Below are 21,784 nucleotides of genomic sequence, written 5' to 3' on the forward strand. Positions count from 1 at the left end.
ACGTGGAAGGAGTCACGTGTGCACACGCCCTATTTCCAGTAAAGATCCACACCTGTAACAGGCGGGCTAATCAAAAACTTATGGATGATGCTGACTCCTTCCAACTTTAGTATAACAACTCAGTAGCTCAATCAGCATGATCTTTGGGAAATGAATGCTGTCGAGGGTAACCGCAAATTCTTTTCAAGATTAACTTCTTTTCCAAAGTCATCACGATGAGGTAAATATTAGCAAGGATTAGACGCAGTGAAATTTGGTTCTGGTCTAACCCAGTAAATTAACGTTACAAATATCATTTCAAACAAGTTCTTATGTTCAACTTCCACTGAAGCGTTATGTTATTTTAATCATCAGGAGTACCAATTTACCAAGTTGGGCTGGGGAGATGGCCCCGTCAGCAAAGTGCCGGCCGTGCAGGCGCTTTGACCTGGGTTTCCATCCGTCACTCACGTAGTACCCAAGAACAGCCGGTATATGTTTGTGTATATAGGACAGGTGGATCTCTGGAGCTCACTGGCCAGTTAGTTAGCCAAACTGATGAACTCTAGTTCCACAAGAGAACCTCTCTCAGTCATTAAGATGGGGGGGAAGCAAGGAAGAAATCAGTGCTGACCTCTGGCTTCCATATGTGCACTGACACCTGAGCACTTCCAGATGAACATAACCACAGGACACGCTTCCCAAACACAAACTGCCTTAAATGTTAGGCGTTAAAAATGATTAGGGTATGAGTATCAGTTAGTAGTTCTTTCCTTACCCAGAGCGGAAAATGTGCTCTCTTACTCATTCTAAACCAGGAAAATGTTCCCTTGAAAGCTAACTTGAATAGAAACAGAATACCCCAAACGTGGCATGAAGAATAAGAGTCCATTGGTGACTCTCATCATTTTTGCCATCCATCATGGAAACATGCAAGATCAAGCAATCAGTAGCTTTAAAAATAGTTTATTTCCCCCTTCACAAACATACAAGCCTCTGACCATGATACAAGGCACCCCAAATTAAATAAAAACTCAGAGTATATTTGTCTGACATGATTCAAGATAGAGTTGATTTTAAAGGCAAATGGATGCCAACCATGGGGATGGGAGCAGGCTGGTGCCAGCAAAAAGGGGTACACATTATTCTTACAGTGTCTATTAAAATTGGCAGTAATCAGCATGTGTTCACCACGTAAGTATTTATCCCAAATCAGTATGCTCAGGAGTAGAATTGTGTCTCAGTTTCTTCTGTCTCTATAATAAAAAGGCCAAAAGCACTTCCTTAACATTCAAAACTTTTCCCTAGTAAGTTGGTACTAGTAAGAGAATATGATTACTAAACATCCTCAATGTGGTTTTCATTATGAAAAAACATGTTTCACATAAAACCTTCATAATATAATCCAGAGGCCAAATTTGTGCATGTTTAAAATTTGAGTCGGGCTAGATATTTGTGTTTTTTTTTTTTTTCTTCCAGTGTTTTTCATTTTTATAAATATCTAGACCCAGCTTTCTCCTGCTTTAAACATTCTCAGAACTCTTTGCTTTTAGGAACCATGGCTGCCTTTCAATGGCCTCAATGAGACCATCATCCAGGTAGGAGGCCTTCCCTAATTTCCCTTCGGACTTACTCCAGATCAAGTTAGTGTTGACCAAATCCCAGTATTTAAAAGACACAAACAAAGGTTTGTGGGCAGAGTGCCAAAGAATAATTAGGAATAATTCCACATGATCTTGGTACAAAAACATCCAGAAAACGAATGATTGCATTTAATATAAAAAGCCTTGACCTGAATTTAAATGAGACAGAGGCAGAAGGGCGAAGCCAGGCCTCCAACCCAGATGAGACTTGCTGCAGTTCCAACCACTTTCCGGCCACATCCAGCTCAGTCCTACGAGCCCCCGCCCGTCACGTTAGAGGTAGATGCTGATGGCTTAAAGAGAGGTAGGTAAAGTCCAAATTTGTTTTCAATCCCTGCAAATGTTGCAACAGCCAGTTTATAGCCCCCTACGTGGTCAGGATTGGGAGCAGGCAGGGTGATCCGTGATTTAGGAACTGGCTCGGATCCCACAGGCTTCCTATGAAAAGAGAAAACCGAATAGCAACTGAGCTGTTGTGATTTAAAAAGAAAAAAAAATACCACTAGAAACCAATAAAACCATGCAATAACTGAATTCTAGTCAACTGTGTACTCCTTTGAAATGACCTCTCGGCCACTATCACAGGATCCTTGGATGCATTTCTCAATGAGAACTGAGTATCAGAGGCTGCAACAACTTAGCAGTCCCTTCACCACGACACTTACACTCCTCCAAAATCAATGTAGAACCATCGCTGCAGCAACTCATAAGTCAGCAAGGTGACACCAAACTGGGGTGAGGACCGGAAGACACGAGCTACGATCGAGATGGGAATAACAGATACCGTTAGATTTCTAAGGAATTTACCTGACACCAAAGGGTTAGTTAAGAACCAATTACTTCCATACCAGCAGCTCCTTTCCACAAAGCTTTGGGGCCTTCTTCCCGTAGTATCTTTCTGAAGCAGTCCGTCACGCCGCTGTAAGTGGTTTGGCCAGCCCGGGCAGCCACCTGTAATCTAGTCTTGATAACATCAGCAGGGGTCACTAAGGATGCTGCAGGCATACCTGTAGTCGAGACACAACACCATCTCAGTCCACTCACATTCTCACTATATAAAAATAACTGTGCTTTGAACTGCTGGCCGTGGAAAGAAAGTTAAGCAGCCAGAGCAATAAAATGCCCCTTTTGCTGTCCTCTGGAAAGCACATGACAGTCCTGTCTCCAAGTGTCCTCCGCCCCTCCAACCTTCATTTGTTGTTTCTATTCTTGAATACATAAATATTTTCAAGCAGTTATTTATCCGTAACACTGTTTCAAGTGGTTGAGAACAAACAGAGAAAGTGGTTTAAAAAAAAAAAAAATTTTTTTTTTTTTTTTTTTTTGCTTTCCTGTTGAAATCAGAACCTCACGAAGTTATTAGGTCTGATTTTTCAGAGGCGAAGCTTATTATGTGTTTCCTCTTCATGGTTTCCTGGCTGCTGGCAGCCACGGGACTCTGCTTTCCCTCACACATCCAGCAACCCTGCACTCCTGAGCCCTAGTCCGTCTTCCCAGAAGGCTGGATGATGGCTAAGCAGCCACCATGAGCCTGTGTGACTCTCACCCACCTTCCCTTCTCTCGAAACCGATACAGCTAGAAAACTTTAACAGGAGGCTTAAGATTTATACTGGCTGGCAGTCGAGGAGAAAGGACAACGACGGTGAAGACAGCAACAGCGAAACAACCACCAACAACAATAACACATCCCTCCCCAAATTACCGACGGGGAACTCTTCTACAGTCGCTTTAATCCAAAAATGGGACAGCCCGTGTGCAGAGTTCTAAAATGGAGACCATTCAGAAGACACTGTCTCTTACGGTTTTATTACTTTTCCACTATGAACTTATTCCAAACCAAACTGGTCAGACGTGGATGCATAAATCTCCTCTGCTTTTTTTAAGGCTTAATAATTCTGTAAGAATTTCTGTCCAAACCAACATGGTCTGGCTTAGAACTCCATCTCATCCTTCAACGGACAATTTGAAAGTCACAGTGCCAATGTGTGTGGTGGTGGTGGTGGTGGGTGGGGGGAGGAGTGTAACTGAACTACATGCTCCCATTTTTGCCAGAAGAGCAGTGTCTCTTCATCTTCCATCTCCACTCAACTCCGCTAACACTAATTCTTAGAAATAGTCATTACCGAACACTGCATTTTACGTGTGAAAAAGCTCACTTTATATCTAAAGAAGCAGCGCTGGGATCCTATTAGCATGGAGGAATTACTGTCATTTTGAGCCAGGAATTTATCCTCTGACATGACAAAAGGAAACACAAAAGATGCTTAGAAACCTATTGTGTTCACACGGCCCACTTTGCTTTACTTCCTGGTTTAGACAGAGTTTAGCCGGGAGTCTCCTCCAGACTTGAAATGAAACCCTCATAACCACCCTGCAGGTATGATCGTGTGGCCCTGTGAAAGATACAGGGCCAATGGTGAAGGAAATGTCCTCTTCCATTAAGGTACTTTTCATCAGCCTTTCCTGGTCACAGGAGGAGCACTGGAGAAGGGGAGAGTATCAAGAATAGATGCGATGAGAATAATAATAATGCCTGAATAAAAATGCTAAAAGAAACTCATAAACTACTTAATAAGATGTCTGACAAAGCAGACTAATGTGTGTGCAGAGTTGGGGTGGGGTGGGGTAGGGTAAGTAGGGGGGGTTGTTCTGGAAACCCTATAACCCAAACATAAGCCTAGCCACCTCCATCTGTAGGGCCCCTGCCCATAATAGATGACGTCTAGGGTCTAGGAGCCGCTACAGACATATTGTGTAGACTTCCTGGGGTTTGGGGAGGGGCTGGCAGTAAACCTGGAAAGCTGAGCGCAGCTACTCTAAACGTTGGCCAGGCCAGCCACAGGTCCTACAATGGACTTTGTCACTTGACAGCTACTGGTTTTCCAAGTCAGAGCGGGCAAACACTGAATCAGTTTGCCATGTCATTCTCTGCTCTCAAAGGCCCGAAGCCACACTGATGAAATGGCTTGGGTGTGGAAGAAGAGGAGACCGGACAATAGGAAAGTATCGTCGCTGGCCTCAGCAGGAAGTGTACAGGCGGCTTTCGTGATGCTTTATGGGTAACAGTCACACATGCATAGCCCTGGGCCATCCACCTCAACAGAAATGACACTGTGTTTCTCAGCAGCCAGTACAAACAACTGTGGGGTTTCGGGGGCCAGCAACTACAGAAGATCGCCGATAGGGAGACGAAAACATGACTTGGTGGATCCACACAGCTTTGGGGGACAGACATTAATTTTTATAAATGTCACATTAGGACATTTAATGACTTTGTGTTTCTCCATTTAAGGCTTAACGGTTAATACACATTTCTCTTAGGTCGAGGCTACGACTTTCTAATTACATTTCTTGGTTTTTATTGTATGATCAACCTACTAGGCTGGCTACTAACAGCAGTGTGATAAAAGTTACTCATTAAGAAGGAGAAAAAGGGTTGGAGAGATGGCTCTGTGGTTAAGAGCACTGTCTGTTCTTTCAAAGGACCTGGGTTCAATTCCCAGCACCCACATGGGAGCTCACAACTGTCTGAAACTCCAGTTTTGCCGATTCTGACACCTTCATAGCAATGCACAGAGAAAAAAATTAAATAAATTATTTAAAAAAAAAAAAAAGGAGAAAAATCAGCCAGGAGGAAGTGGCAAACTCCTTAAATCCCAGCACTAAGGAGGTAGAGGCAGGCAAATCTCTGAGTTTGGGGCCAGCATGGTCTGCAAAGTGAATTCCAGGACAGCCAGGGCTATAGAGAGAAACCCTGCCTTGAAAAAAATCAAAGATGGGGGAGGGGAGGGTGAGGATGGGGGAGGGGAGGGTGAGAAAGAGAGGGGGAAAGGGGAAGAGAGAGAGAGAGAGATCTCATGCTGTTTATACTTCAAAACAGAGATTGGGTCAGGCACGCTGCCTTGATGATTCAGGGGTTGGCTGATACTGTCAAACTGAAGACGACTAGATTTTCTTTTAAAGCCGAACTGAACGTACCGATTTTCACTTAGGACACTGGATTCATTTCCGTTGATGGTTGCTACTGGCCTCACTGCTCCTGACCTGTGTATATGTCTCCTCCACTTCCAGTTGCTTCCCGTTTGATCTCCACATACTTCACTGTGACAAAGCGACGTAAACGTTGGCCACACGGGTGTGACTCTAACGCTTCCACCCCTCCCAGCAAAGGGAGGATTGGAGTCTGCTTTCATTCTGGCCTCTTCTTTCCTTCACGTGTCCCCCAACAGCTCTTCTTGCATAATAAATACAAACTCCAGAGTCAGCAACAATTTTGAGTGATTCACAGCTTTAACTTTTCTCTGTCAGTGCTGCTGCAAGTATTTCACATTATCCTTCTTAAATTCACTCTTCGCTTGTCTGCAGAGATGGGAAACTTGCAAGCGGAGCAGACACGGGCTCTGACGTGTCCCTCCTGGATGCTACTAAGCCTGGTAATGTCACTGGTTTCAGACCCCATCTCCTGGGCAACTGGAAGGAATTGTGTTGTAGATAAGAAACCTATCTTCTGTTACTCCCTTGTTTTCTGTCCTCTCCTAATTCTGATATATTTTAAACAGATAGAAGACCTATATGCCTCTTCAATGTTGTTGTATTTTATCTCTGTATTTTTGTGACACATTCTAGAGGGGTCATCCTTACCGTGTCTACCCTTTCCCCCTTTTTCCTTATTCTTTTCTTATTCAGGTTCTTACTTTACTTTAGACCCAGGCTGTCCTCAAACTCCTGGCCTCCTCAGTGTTGGGATTATACGTAAACACCATTAAATGCAGCCTAGTTGGGTTTTCTTTGATCATATCTGTTTTATCACTCAGAACCATACAGATTTTTAATTTCAACAATCATTTCATTAACTAAAAAAAAAAAGAAAACTAACCCAAAAAACACTCATGGCCAAGAAGTTGGGCTACAAAGGCTAGCCTTTAGCCTCAGTCATCCTAATGAGAATCTGTCCTAAGATAGCCAACCAAGCATTCAGTGCATGGGACCATTGGATCCATCCTCAACACTCAACTAAAACATAAAATAAGGTAAAAATGCTATAGAACTTTCACACATTTACAAGTCAATTTCCCGATTTTCACCTTGTACGATAGTTATGAAAAATACAACATTCCTAGGAAGAGTAGGTGAATGTTTACTGTATTGTTTTTACAACTTCCTGTGTACTTACTTTTACTTTAGAATAAAGAGGAAGACAAAAAGAATGCCCTTCCCAGCTTCCTAATTACTGCTCTTCCAAGTTCCCCTCTGCTCCCTATATTGCCATTTTCTCTGTAATTTTTCTCTTCACTTTCCCTGCTGTCCCTTCCTGTCGAGGATGGCTCGCTGTCCACTGACACAAGGTATCACATACAAGGCGGAACAATCACTGCACTCAGGTCTGTGTGGCATCTGCCAAACTCTAGACCTGCTTCCCCTCCACTCTCCTTTTGGGATGGGAGGGTCCTCTATGCTGAAGGGGCTGTGGAAGGTCACAGGGCCGAGACATTCCCAAATGCTGACATGTAGAAAACTAAACTGTGCAGCGAGAATAATTTATTGTCTCCTCCGTTGGGGAAAAAGCCATTAATTTATGTTTTGCTGCACCTGTGGTTAAGGTCTGACATGAGCTTAAGCCTGCCCTGCTTTCCATCAGTTCTACACATGCTGTTTCCAGGCCAGTGGTCCATTCTCTACATTATGATTCTGAGTTTTTGAACTTGTAGACAGTGCTTAAAGCTCTAGGCAGCGCAGGAAGGGGCTAGGCAGGCTGTGCTTCTAGAAATGCAGCTCTCTAACTTATTTCTTTTAGAATCCCTCAGACATTCTTCTGTTTACTCAGAGGTCGAGAGTCTCCACTTCAGCTTTTATGTTATCAATAGTTTTTCCTGCCAGTGCTCTGCCCTGTAGCATCATTGATTTCAGACTAAGTGCTTGCTTTATGAATACTAAGTGTGGGTGCTGCCGGTTTTAATGTGTGTTTTCTAGGAGTTTAAGACATTCTGGAAGAAAGCTGGATGAGTATGTGCACTTCATAAGCCTGATCTGTCTCCATTACTTTTTTTTCTCAAGGCTCTAAAGAATTAAATTCTTCAATTATCAAATCTTCTGTGTCAGCAGCTCTTCCCTTCTAGGATTTTGTAACAGACCTTGAGCCACAGGCACCAAAAACAAACAGTGAGTACGTGATTTAAGGTGAGAGCTCTGGGTTAGTAATAAAGGCATCCCAGGGGGGCTGGATAGATATTTAGTCAACTTGACACAAGCTGTAGTCATCTGAGAAGTGTAGTCATCACCTCAATTTAGAAAATGCCTCCTTCACATTGGACATAGGCAAGCCCGTGAGAACATTTTCTCAATCAGTGATTGATGGGCAAGACCAGGCCCGTTATGGGTGGTACCATCCCTAGGCTGGTGGTTCTGTGTTCTATAAGAAAGTAAGCCATGAGGAGCAACCCAGTAAGCAGCACTCTTACGTGGCCTCTGCATCAGCTCCTGCCTTCAGGTTTCTATCTTGTTTGACTTCCTGTCCTGCCATCCTTTGGGGATGAACTGTGATATGGAAGTATAAGCAAAATGAAACTTTTGCTCCCCAAGATGCTTTTGGTTATGGATATCTGAAAAATGAATATAATATATATGTCTGTGTATAATATTCACAAGTAGTTTAAATTAAGTTTTCCCACCTGAGCTGACAATGCCAAAACCCCAAGATCCATGTCCTCTCTAATAAGAACCTTAGCCCAAGGCATGAAACTCCCTCTTTTGAGTTGTTAGTCAGTGTTGTCTAAGAGACTCCCAGTGCCTGTTTTCCCCGAGATAAGAGTTAAATAGTTACTATAGTTTGAGGAAAACAAGGTTAAGAAAGAGTCCTCAGTCCCAACCTGACCTCTGGTATTCATTTTAATCTCATCTCTGGTTCTTGTGGAGTGATTTATGGGCCCATTCCCCTAGAGTCTAGATTCAGTCTTCACATTTATTGCATACATGCTACATGATTGAAACTATGTTAAAAGCCCTCGTTGGGGCTACCTCCCAACCCCTGTGACACACACTGGACTCTATAGTGTTATCTCTACTCAAAGCTGAGGAAATCAAACCTGGGGAAGTAACAACTTGCCAAAGGTCACGCATCAATAAGTAGTCCTTATTTTTCCCTTGGCCCTACCTTATTTCAGTTGGGCAATTTGAAGTAGATTGTCTAATGCCTTCTCTCCATTTTTCCTCACTTATATGTACATAAATGACCACTCAGGGCACAGTGACTAAATGCCCGAGTTGGAAATGAAAACAAGAATTCTGTATTCCAGGTTTTGCTTCCTTCAGTGTTGGTCTTTGGGTCTCATTACTCAAATAACTAAAATCCTCAATCACCCAGGACATAGCAGCCCTAGCTCACAGACCAGCATCTATGCCTTTGGGAAATGGAGATTAAAGATAAAGGGGAAGTGATGTGGCTTCCTGCCATAAGGGTTCCTGCAGTAGAGGGGAGCCACAACGTAGCAACTCAAAGATGGGTGTTCACCTCCCATCTCGGATTTTAGGAATAGGTTTAAACTCCAACCTAATTAGAACAACATGTCTACGAAAAAGGTTTTGGAGCCAGAAAGCCCAGGTCTGCTCTAGGTATTTTTTTATTTGTTTTTGTTAAACAACAACAACAAAACCCCTCATGACATGTTTGTTAACGTTTAGCGAGCTAGTCCAGCCAGATCCAGCCCTTAGCTTCTCTGGATAAGGAGATTCACAAATGCTAAGCATTGATCCCCACTGTGCTGGTCATAGGTACCTATTTTTAATTCCCTATTTTTCTGTGTACTAGTTCCAATTTGTGCAGCTCAGAACTAAAGGCGGAAGACAGTTACTTCAATGACTTACTTAACACACACCTCACCCCTGGCCTGGCAGCTACTTCTAGTCACTTCTAAACAATAATAAATTTTGCTTAAGTTCTGGACACGCTTACATGCGATAATTTGTTTAGATAACCTTTAGAGTACGAGCATTTACAGTTTAAAAAAGTTCAAGCCAAACCATTTTCTTCTTTGTGCTACTGTGTGAAATTAGGAAATAATATGGAATTTGAATCAGAATCTACCTGGACCATAGAAAATAAAGAAACAAACAAATAAATAAGAATCAACCAAATGCTTTCTAAAAGCTAAAGTTCACCTAATAACCTAACTTAGCAAAGTAAAGATTAACTTCTTATCTGCTCCCAAAAGTTATTCAAAGAAAGTCATGTGGACTCAGTCAAAAAATGTCAGAAAACAAAATCCTGTTTCTGCAGCATGGGTGGAGGTAAGGCTAGAAAGGGAGGGTTTGGGAGTCAGCGAGGTTGGGGAGGCTAGAGGGTGAGGAACAGCAGTACTTTGTGGGATAAGACTTACCAGCAATAGCACCAGCTAAAAGCAGGCTTCCTGGGCTAACCTGCCCGTCTTCATTTGCGAAGGAAGCCTTCACATGGGCGTAGCATGGGAAGTAGATGGCCGAGAAAGGAATGTCCCGAAGAAAGCATGCTTTGGCACCCTGTGAGGTTTGAAAAACCACATGAAACACATATCCCATTGAGAAGGTCAGGCTTCTCTGGAACTTACCTCAGAACAAAATATTCCTGGAGAAGACTGAATTTGTACTCACACACTGAAAGGGGAACAGTAAAAATGCAACCCGAATTCTTGCAACAAGTCTGACTCTTGTTCTTCCAAACACAACTAGATCTGTCATAGGGTGCAAGGACGTGGGAAAGGGGAATTCACGATTACACGAAAGCCGAGCTTTCAGGGAAAACAAGTTTGGAAGTCCCTGCCTGTGACTCTTTTCAAGTCTCAATGGGTGGAAGTGCTGGCATTTCAAAAAAAATCTGTTGGCTGAGGCAACAATCAAGGTGCCTCTCTGTTTACACACCAGAAGAGACAAGTTGTGTAGGTGCAAAGGGAAAGGTCCAATTTTTATATTATTTGAGAATCTGACGAAAGTGTTGGAGTCTTTCCCAGAAAAAAAATTACACATACATAAAAATATATCTTTTCAAAGAGTTCTTGGATTATTTTCAATTTTTTAGGGTTTATGAAATATTGATAAATGCCTACACTAAAATATTTACCATAATTCTGACACATTAAAGAGCTCAATGTAGAACAATTAACTTCAGAAGTGAAGTTTTCAATACATAATTTTGAATGCCAAAATCATGCCATGCTGAGGTCCCAAGAATTGATGACACCAAGAAATAAAAGACAGCGTTATAATGCAAACTGCAACACATAGACTGTTTTTCAGGCAGGATGGATGGGAAGGAAATTATCCCCTTTTCAACACTTAACGGTTTAATACCGTGTCTTTCACAGATTTCTCCTAATGCTCCTAATTTCCACCAATTATAAAGATTCACAAAAGAAAATAACCAATCCACCTGGTCTCAAGAGATATGGCCACATCCAATGACACGCACAGAGGTCATGTTAAGCAGCGCTGAGGATTTCTGCGTGACGCTGGCTCCCGCCAGTCCACGCATCTGTCACTCGCTATAACTGACTTTTCCAAACAAACTCATTTCACTCCTGACTCAAACTGCGCCCTCGGGGTATAAAACCCTCAGCCTTTTTTCACAGCAACTGTTTTTAGCCCCGTCGACTGCAACTTAATTAGTTGTCTTACACAAGTAACACAAGTGGAACTTTACACCTAATCCTATTAAATTTAATCCTAGTTTAGCTCAACCTTCCAGCCAGAACAAAGGCTTGCAATCTGGACTCTGTCCAGGTCTGACTGGATGCGGGCATTCCTTTTTTGACTGACCCCTGTTAGACTTGGTGTGCTCACTCTGCTTGACTGTATTAGAAAAAGGGGCTGGCCCCTCTCCGGTACTGTGTGTCAGTCAGCTCGCGCAGGTATGCCCTGTTGCTCTCCAAACTTAGAGGCCTAACAGAAAATAAGATCCCTGCGTAGGTCCTCATTTCACACATGTAAAAACCTGACGCCCAGGATGTTTATTTATCAACTGCACATTTGCGAGTCGTGTTCCAATGTCATCTTAGAGATATAACTGCAGGCAAGTCTAAACCTCTAGATGCTAGGATTTTTGTCGCCCATCTCTCAGCTTTTCGGAGGTACGCAGCAAAGCACAAGGTCAGCATCTATAGAGAGCACCCAATGCTTCCTTTATGACTGGTTCTTTAAACAAGCTTGGGGAATTAGTCAGCACTTTTTCATTTCTTTGGCCTCCATTTTGATTCTTGCTTCAGGTTTTCCTGTGAATTCTAGATGACTGCCTATATGTGTGTTGTCCATAAGATACACACCAAATATGCAATTCCAAATCAGTTACACACGGCTCTCTCCTTACACTAAAAATCACCTCACATTACTTCCGAAAGAAATCATGAGAACTTCTTACTGATTCTTTCTGCAAATTTCCCCTCTTACTACACCTTTGCCATATAGCTCTCCAAGGTTACATTTTATAGCCAGACTTCTGTGCTGTCCTTATTTCTTTGCTAATAATAGTTTCTCTTAAGGAAATCAAATTTGTCTTTAGAGATTTGACAATAGGATTTTATGTTTATTTAAAAACCTACAAATCAATCTGCAGCCCACTGTGTTCATGTAAGAGATTACCACAGTGTGGTGGCTTTTGTTTGGTTTTGTTTTGAGCAGGAATGATCCAGTGTCTCCTTCAGCCTTTAGATGTGGTGTCTAATTGTATCGTACTTGGTCCTTTAAAATTATAAGACTTCCATTGGTTCAGGATGCCCTGTGGATAGGTTCCTATATTCTCACCCCTCTCAAGGCTTTGTTCGTCCAGTTTCCTCTCAGTGATACACCTAACTCCTTTCAGCTAGCCATCAACAAATACTCCATTCATCTTATCAGTCATCGTGCGCCTATCGCTCCTCACCTTCTTGGTAATTGCTACACTGGGAGCACCAACCTTTTAAAGACCATCTCTTCACTCATTTAAGCACCAAACACCAGCCTCTCTATTGAGCATCTTTTAAGACAGGCATGGAGTCCATGTGGTTCCACACGGTCCGCATCTTGTCAGTACCATTCCCGGTTTCTCATACACATCTGCCTATATCAGTGTAGGGGCCGCCTGCTTCAGACAGGAGAAATAACAGAGATCACGAATGACCATCTGATCTAATTTATAAAACCCCTAAGAAAATCTGTGGCTGCCAAGCCTGTTCTTGATGACAGGATTTTTGCTTTGGTGATGTCAGTAGAAGGAAGGGCAAAACTAGAAAGATCCTCGAGAGAGTGTGGCATATGTTCATTTTCTAGATGGACACTAACTCGCTTCTTTGAAAAAAATTCTAGAAAGCAAAACCATAATTTTAGTTTGAGACAAAGATCCATTATTTGTTTGAGACGAACACACTGCAGCAGAAAACAGTCATTTCTGTACCAGAATACTAAAGTTAAATAAAAAGAGATCAGTCTGTTTTGAGCTTTGTAGATTCAGTGTAATCAAAGGCCATGCATAAGAAGGACAGAAACTGAAAACATCCCCAAGATATAAGAAAAGCAAAGGCATGTGTAAAATAGCTGAGTTCCCCAAGAAGCAGACTCAAGTCCTCCAACATCAGTCTGTCTTCCTCATTTCTTGAAAGCCTGAGTCAATTGTACATCACTGTGAAAAGATGTAACGAGGATGGATAAAGGCTGAAGGCAAGTGGCTGCTTAGAAAACAGCGAGAAAGAAGAAACCTGGAGAAAAGCTGGGCTGGACCTGTAACCCTATGGGCACACAGTAGGAGTAGGCTGCATAATTCCAAGAAACAGGCAGCATGGGCAAAGAATTTATATAAAACATGACAAAGATTAGGCTGTGTGAGAGGTCTTAGGTTGCTGATGATCTGAGAAGACAAGAGACATGGAACAGGCTGGGAAGAAAAAGAACTCCCACCCCGTCCTTATTCCATAGGTAGGATGGCCGTGCCAGCACGGGAAGGCCTCCCAATGCTTTTCTACCTTCTGGGATAGGCAGAGCGACACTCCATGGAAGATCCTCCACTCCCGTACTGTGGAACAAGCACCGAGCACTGGGAACAACTTTATACTCTCAAACACCAGGGGGGAGAGGAGAGAATGGAGCTGCGGGAAAGAACGGGGTAACACCTGTCACAGTTCCATGACTGTCACAGGTGACAGTCAAAAACAAGAGGGAAAAACGTGGGCAGAAGGATTGTGTTTCCTTGCCTCTCCTCTGGTACCTACCTCTATTGTTCCCTAAACCTGTACCTGATCAAGAGACTCCTTTCAGAAGATAATTCTGCTAGAGTCGGAAGGTGACCTTAGCCTCTCTTGGCTGGCCAATGCATTCAGAACCCAGTCTTCCCAGAGAGGTACCTTTAAAACCTGGAGGAATAGTCAGGCCTATTCAATTTCCCTGGCCCCCTTTTCTTGAACACTCTTTCCTTCTAGGTTTTAGTCACAAAGGCAGGTGCCAATTTGCAGGGCTGCCTTAGGCAATCCCTGACCTGTTGCTCCCACACAATGAAAAGGGAAACAGGATGTTAAAGGGGCTTTTAGGAGGCTCCAAGGGTGAAGAAAAGGTTTCTCTACCAGATTTCTTGATAAATTCTTCATTCTGTGGTCAGCACCCATTTCTCAGCACAACATCAAAACCGGAAGCTGTGTGGCTTGAGTTCTACCTGCCCTGTGTATCAGTCTTTACTAAATGATCAAATCACTCTCAAAAGGCACCTTTGCAATACAGAGACACACTGTGCTTCCCAGCAGCCTGCGTCAGCAATGCAGAAATCACAGCTTAGGCCACTGAAAAGTAATGAATTATATAGAGTATACGATTTAAATCCATACTCTTTCTGCCCTGTATTAAAAAATGCCCAGAGTTTCTGGCTTCTTTTCTTCCTAGTTATCTAGGTGGATTTGCCCTTATTCTGACTGGCCTTGAATTTTCTGGGTACACAGTAAAATCACATATGGAAAATTAACAAACCCAAAATACAGTCCTCTAACTTAATCACTAACGTACCCTCTATCTCCAAAGAAGGGATTTTTTTTTTCTTCTTTCTTTTAAACGAAAGGCTCCTTGATGAACAGATGGGAACAATAAAAAGCATTTCCAGGCAACCTAATATGCAAATAATCTTGAGCTGACTGCACTCCACTTCTGGATCATTCCAATGCCTTCTCTCACCATTCTGACTCACAGACAAGGCAGGCTTCTTAGGCTCAAGCTCATAGTCCACCTGATGGGTCAGGTGGCAGTTTGAGAATGCTGGCCATAGTATCCTAACAGCAAGAAGAATCACTTTCGGTGTTCTCCTGCCTGTTTGTGGCCACAGGGAGCTTTAATCAATTCTTAAGTTGCTGAAATCATCCGCTCAAGTTTACTCTAGCAGTTCTGCTGGGCATGAGACTGCCAACATAAGACCTGTCTCCTACCCCCCTCCACGTGCCCCTACAAAATCTCCTTTAAAATCTCTTCATCCTGATGTATTCCAAAAGCTCCCTCAACCCAACCTTAGTCAAGAAAGCCAGTCCTGAAGGATGATGCTGATAAAGATGTCAGAGACAGGGCAGGTCTTTTTGCATGCTAATTCCTGCTTATTGTAGCAGTACCTGCAAACACAGCTCTAAACAGACTATTTCTAGTACAGGGAAAGGTAATTACACTCACAAAGGCACCTCTGTGTCGGGCGGGCACCAGGAGCCAGCAGGTCTGGGGGACCGGGGCTTAACTGAGACTCCAGCAGTGAATGCACATTGTCTAGCATGGGGGGAAAATGCCAGACTGGGGGACCCCCACAGTACTCAACACAACAGTGGTGCACCTTGTCTGAGGAGGTTATTTAATGCTTCTGGCACCTGTCGTCAGAGCCACCCCTCTTTTCCGATCTTACAGGTTTAGAATTTATTTGGCATGAATAATTGTATATTTTGATCCGGAGCCGCAAACAATGGGCAGCGTGTCATGTCTTGATCCCTCAGCATTCCTCTTGGCTTCCCTTCAGCAAGTTAACCCTTCCATGCACAGCTTGGTGGCAGCCGGGGTTTCTGCCCTAGGCTCATACTGAGGTTCACCACCCCCAAAAGGGGATGGGAGTTATGCAATATACTTCAAGTAGAGCACAAACTGCTCACAGGTAAATATGTAACAGAAATGGCATGAAAAGGAAAGCACTGGCATATGTTTCAATAGCATCATCCCAACTTTTGTTTATGACTGGATCCTTGAACAGGATCCTTCCGGGAAGCCTCGCCAGTGTCAAGACCCGCTAAGGGGACGGGACTACTGTTAAAGTCAAAAAATAAAGCAGCCACCAAATGAAGATGTCAGGGAAGAGCCAATGACTTCAACTTGGATATAAAATACAAGTGCCTCCCAATTGTTCTAATCAAGGGACTTTCATGGCATTATTTTCTTCTTAATTTCATTGTAATTCTAAAAAATTATCTTGGCAGCCTGAGGTCTCTGGGTGGACAGGAAATCCACTTGTTGGATCAGCTGTTTTGTTACTGTAAGCTGCTTTGTCACCAAAGGGTCGTCAGATGGACCAGAGCCCTGTGACCGACATGAATTTTTTGGTGGAATTTTTTTTTCCTCACCATCACAGCGCTGACCCACAGAAAGATGCTTTTCTTTACTGATTTCTCTCCTCCATCCCTCCCTCTACACCATGTCTGAAAAGCATACTTCTAACCAGTTTCCTCTGTTTAGGCTTATACGGGTTTTTTTGTGTTTACTTTCCTTTTGTAAAAAAGACATTCTTCAGACTACTTAAATTAAAAGCAGCTCTCATTTTACTATGGTTATTAATTACAACTAAAATTATTAAGCACCAAAAAAAAATTATTAAGCACCGATTGTTACCATTCTAAACACACACATACATTAAGACAATGCTTTCAAACATTTGCCGGTGTTTTCATTTCATTTCTGCTGCATGCTTCCCAATTATCATTTCTGCTTCCGCCTTATGGATATTGTAAAATTTCTACCTTTTTAAATAGAACTGAAGCTTGAATATATGGCTCATACATTATAGAAAAGGACCCTGTCCCTAGCCCTAGAATTTCTTTGTTTGTCTGTTTTTCAGGCTACCTTGTAGTCCTGGTTAGCCTGGAAGGATGTAGATCAGGCTAGCCTCAAACTAAGAGACCTGTCTACCTCTGCTTCCTGCAAGCGCCACCATGCTTGGCTTATAAATGTTTTTTAAAAAATGCCTAATTTGACATGCTCCTTGAGTTTTGTCCATCTTAACAAAACAAAACAAAGAAACAAAAAGATTTTGGTTTGCACTTATTCTCAAAATATACTCCCGCAAAGTATGGACTTCTGGTTTGAAATAGTTCTCCCCACTCCAAGCTTGAGGACAGACACCACGCAAACGACTGTCCTTCGAATTTGTATTTGTCCTCTTCTCTGGCCCTGAGGAGCTTTTCTGCAGCGGTGAGGCTCAGCCCTTTGATGAGCTGCGTCACGTCTGGGTATGTTTATTCATTTTTGCTCCCACAATTTTTGTCAGGGCCACCTGTTGAATTTCAAATTCTAATCATCATAATTTTACGTATTAGTTTTTTTTTAAACAATAAGCTTTCAATTCATATTTCCTATAGAGTAAGATCTTTAAATTTTTGTATGTTTAGAATAGTTCCTTTCCTTGCCATTTCCTACTGCTGTATGTGACTTGAAATCTTTGTTCTTTCATTCACCGCGGAACAGTATCTGAAAAATCCTTTGAGGTTTGGGTTGAAAGTGGGCTCCTTATGTCAAGACTAGTGTTTCATTGTGTCAATCACATGGGGATATGATGGCATCACCCCCCCACGCCCAGACAAAGAAATATAAATTCAGCTTCTGAACTCAGGTCAAACCAGCTTAGACATTCTCACTGTGAGAAGAAGGATTCCTCCACCTCTTCTCTCTCCTGACAAGCAAGGCCGTACCCCTGGCAACTTGAGCATAACTATTTTGCCATCCACCAAGGGTATAGCTTTTTGAGGTTGCAGTTTTACGGGGAAAGACTCTAGCACCAGGAAAAGGGTCAGAGGAGCAGTGCTCCGGCAGAAAGGATACACATGCCAACATTGGCTCTGCGCAAGGAGGGTTGACCTCTGAGAGCAAATATCCCCTGAAATTGTGTAGCTGCCTCATCTTAATCCTAGCCTTGTTCTTTCATTCTCAGGACTTCAGGCATTACTAAGGTATCTGTTGAGCGAATGCCTTTCAGCTGCAGGTTTCTGCTAAAGTCACCTAACTTCGTATTTCCTTCCTTACTCATTTCAAAAGGCTTTTTATTAAGTACATCATTCAACATTCTTACTTGTTTATGTGCGGATGCTACACCAATGGCTGGAAACCCTATAGAAGGACCTTACTAGAGGAATTTCTTTGGGTGGTTGTTTCTTAGCCCCATCTTTTAACTATGTTTCTCCAAGTTTCCTTCAAAACACCAAAGATCACACATGCAGTGTGTCACTGTGATTAGCTTCTCATGGATTCAAACCCCTTCATTATACTCAGCAAAGGTTGTTACTCAGTAACATTAGCAGTTGTGGCTGACCCCAACTATGCCAGAATTTTTTTTCCAGGTTTGTACTGGCTAGCTTTGTGTGTCAACCTGACACAAGCTACAGTCATCAGAGAGAAATGAGCCTCAGTTGAGGAAATGCCCCCAATAAGCTGTAAGGCATTTGCTCAATTAGTGATCAGTGAGGGAGGGCTCAGGCCACTGTGGGTGCTGTCATCCCTGGGCTGGTGGTCCTGGGTTCTGTAAGAAAGACGGCTGAGCCAACCGTGAGGAGCAAGCCAGCAGGCAGCACTGTCTCTGCATCAGCTCCTGCCTCCGGGTTCTTGCCCTGTTCCTGTCCTGACTTCTTCTGATAATGAACAGCCATATGGAAGTGTAAGCTGAATAAACCCTTTTCTCCCCAACTTGCTTTTTGGTCAAGGTATTTTGTTGCAGCAACAGAAACCCTAAGACAAGCTTTAACATGGAACGCAAAGTCTGACAGCGCTCACTCGCGGCAGACAGGACGGCTTCTCAGGAAGAGAGGAAATGAATGGCTTCCCAAGAAACAAATGTTCAAATACACACCAAATTCTAAATCATGTTGGCTCCACACCAAATCCCACACAATGTAGGAGCCAGAGCACAGGCCTTGCTTGCAATCAGAGAAATTTCTCTATGTCAACTTCCTTATCTATAAAATACTGATTTTTATAGGCACATTACATGTAAATTTACTAATTAACATAAAATGCCTAGTAGGATATCTAGCATGAGGTCCTCGCAAAAGGCGACACCAATCACCATTATCAATACTCAGAGGCACCGTCTATCCGAGGAGAAAACAAAAACAGCCAGTGTATTCTTATAACAACTGGTAGCTGGAAAATGACTTTGGCCTCACAACTAAATCATAAAAGAGTACATTTTTCAGTCTAAGAGTCAAGCTGCTTTTAGAGAAAAGCCTAATCCTTCCAAAGATGTTGCTACAAGTTCCTTAAACTGATCATTCCCCACACAAGCCCCTGGCTGCCACAGACCTGTCTCTTTAATATTATAGTTAATTAACACTTCTTAAGCAGGCCATCCTTTAAGTATATACCTCAGTAACAATAAGAAACCAGAGAATGAAAGGCTGGCTTAGCAGAAGGAGAAACATATCCATCAGTACTGGAAAAATACATTGGGTGTAGTCTATGATCAGGTGGTAACCATCAGTCTACATACTTTCTAACATTATAATCTCACAGTTTAGATCCTGCAGACTCTTTATAAAGAGAACAGACCAAAACCTGAGAAAAACAAAACAAAATATAGACTTGGTAATAAAGTTTGCCTCTGGAATGACAGATTCACAGGAGCTTAGGCGTGAATAAGGTAACATCTATTGTCATGGGCCCTTTTTGTATCTGGATTTTCTGTGTTGACTATTAAAATACTTCAAAGAAGTTGATGGGACTACAATGACATGCTTACATTCCTCCAAGGCCTCAAGACTGGTCCCTCTGAAGGCAGTGAAGCCTCATACATATTTGTAACTTCAGTTTTAATGGAGCACTTACATGCAAGAAAGATGGTTGTGATGGATTGAATAAGAATGGAAGGCTCCCCTAGACTCAGTGCTTCAATACTTGGTCCCCAGTTAGTGGAGCTGTTTGAGAAGGATTAGGAGGTGTGGCCTTGTTGAAGGAGATGTCAGCTGGGAAGGGCTTTTAGGCTTCAAAAGACCACACCAGGCGGATTCTCTCCCTCACCTTCTTCCTCTCTGCCTGCTGCCTGCAGAGCAGGATGTAAAGCTCTCAGTTACTGCTCTGTCACTATGCCTGTCTACTTTCTACCATGATGATCACAGACTAACCCTCTAACACTATAAACAAGCCCCAACTAAATGCTTCATTTTATAAGAGTTGCCTTGGTCCTGGTGTCTCTTCTCAGCAAGGGAACAGTAATTAAGACAATGGTCAGACAATCATTCGTGTTTTTGAAGCACTAACTCCCTCCCTACAGCTTATTTAACACTCAACTGCACTATGCACTGTTCCATAAAAATCATATCTTCAAAAGCCATCTCCACTGTGTTGGCTCCTCCAGTGCTCCAAGCAAGCTGGATGTAATGAAGCCCATGTGAAATCCAGGTGCTGAGGTGGGGCTGCAGGTGAAGGAGTTCAAGGTCATCCTCCCTGGCTACATACAGAGTTTGAAGGTAGCCCGGGCAATCGGAACCTCCACCCCCTCAAAAACAACAAACAAGAAACTAAATGCCCCAAGTAGTAAATCCCAGTCCAAGTGACGGTGAAGGTCAAGGACGAGGAGAGAAAAGAGTTTATTGCCAAACCTCAGAAATTACCCAGGGCTAGGGCAGAATGGAAAAAGAGTATGGTAGGAATTCTTTCATAATTTTTTAGTTGACATCATATGTTTTATGTGCTGAGCTCTACCCAGTGCGCTTTACATGTGCACAGGATGACTATTTCTGAGGAAATTTAAAGGTACTACGGATGTCTTCTTTCCTTCCTGACTCAACAAACTTTGTATGATACGTCAAATTCCAAAGAGAGATGAGTTTGAGTTTCAAGTCCAGACTCACCACTTTTTTTTACAGGACAGATGACCTTGGACAAATTACCTAAACCCATTAAGTCCTCCACTTCTCAGCTGTAATTCGAAACTTAAAAAGAAAGACCATCTGCATGACGAGCTGGGGTGAGGATTAAATGATACAAAGGAGGCACAGCTATAAGCATGGGCCTGGGGAGGGAGCCCTCCATAAACAGTGGCTTGAATAAGTTGCAGCCATGCACACACTGTCCCAGCCCTGAACCCATCTCTCTGCATCCTGAACATGCTAGCCATATGTGATCCGGCCACCTTCAATTGTGTCAAAGCTTGCCTTCATTGGCTCCTTTTCTTCTGTCTACAGATAGCAATTTGCTCTCCCAATACAATAACAACAAATAGGCTGGGAGGTGAGCGACCCACGACAGCGCAAGCCCAGCATACACTAGGCCTCAAGGTTGATTCCCAGGCTATGCAAAAGGCAAACACGACGAAAACAAACAGTAACCTCTCAACGTCTTCTCCCCACCTAGAAAAAGTTTGACTTAACTCTACTTTTTTTCTAGTTGCTATTTTCTTTCACAGTAAAGCTCCTAGGTCAAATGGTTTATATGCTTTTATCTTCTCATGGAGGTTTCTGCTTCTGTGATTCTATTTCCACTGTTTTTATCAAGCTAGCCATTGACCTGCATCTTTAGGTTCAAAGACCTTAGCTTCCCTTTGTTTTACACTTGCCATTCACCTCCTTTTCTTTCTCGTTCCTCCCCTAGCGGCTTCAATGCTGTTCATTCCAGCCTCCTTCTGGAGGCTAATCTGCTCTTTCCCTTCCTGTAATTCCTGCCACGTCGTTGGGTCTCTGCATGCCATTAGCTTCCTGCAGCCTGGGGATATCAACACTCTTGTGGCTTCATGCCCACAGATGCTCCGACATCAGGTTGTGTCCATCCCTCTGCCTTCTAGAACCTTCACAAGAGGAAGAAAACTGGAGACCCATCTGTGATCTGTCCCTGCTTGCCTGGGTCACCTAGCTAAGCTTCCTTACATTTCTAGTCCTCTATCCTCAACGACAGGGAGAAGAGCAGACGGGAGATCTTTGAAAAGTTTCTCACAGTTTCTCAAATTCCGAAATTCTAAAAATCC

General features: G+C 42.9%; 1 protein-coding gene across 2 annotated transcripts in view; it reads right to left on the reverse strand.

The window, feature by feature from the left end:
- Window positions 1–929: 929 nt before the first annotated feature.
- Slc25a13 (solute carrier family 25 member 13) overlaps window positions 930–21,784 on the reverse strand; it is a 166,127-nt gene continuing 145,272 nt past the window's right edge. For both annotated transcript variants that reach the window (XM_021638287.2, XM_021638288.2), the window contains exons 15-18: window positions 9,996–10,134; window positions 2,471–2,629; window positions 2,288–2,378; window positions 930–2,060 (exon numbers count right to left, since the gene is read on the reverse strand). In XM_021638287.2, coding sequence (XP_021493962.1) covers window positions 1,874–2,060; window positions 2,288–2,378; window positions 2,471–2,629; window positions 9,996–10,134 — 576 coding nt within the window. In that variant the 3' untranslated portion in view covers window positions 930–1,873. The remainder of the gene's footprint in view (window positions 2,061–2,287; window positions 2,379–2,470; window positions 2,630–9,995; window positions 10,135–21,784) is intronic.

The sequence above is a fragment of the Meriones unguiculatus genome, chromosome 21 (genome assembly GCF_030254825.1).
Source record: "Meriones unguiculatus strain TT.TT164.6M chromosome 21, Bangor_MerUng_6.1, whole genome shotgun sequence".
Taxonomy (NCBI): domain Eukaryota; kingdom Metazoa; phylum Chordata; class Mammalia; order Rodentia; family Muridae; genus Meriones; species Meriones unguiculatus.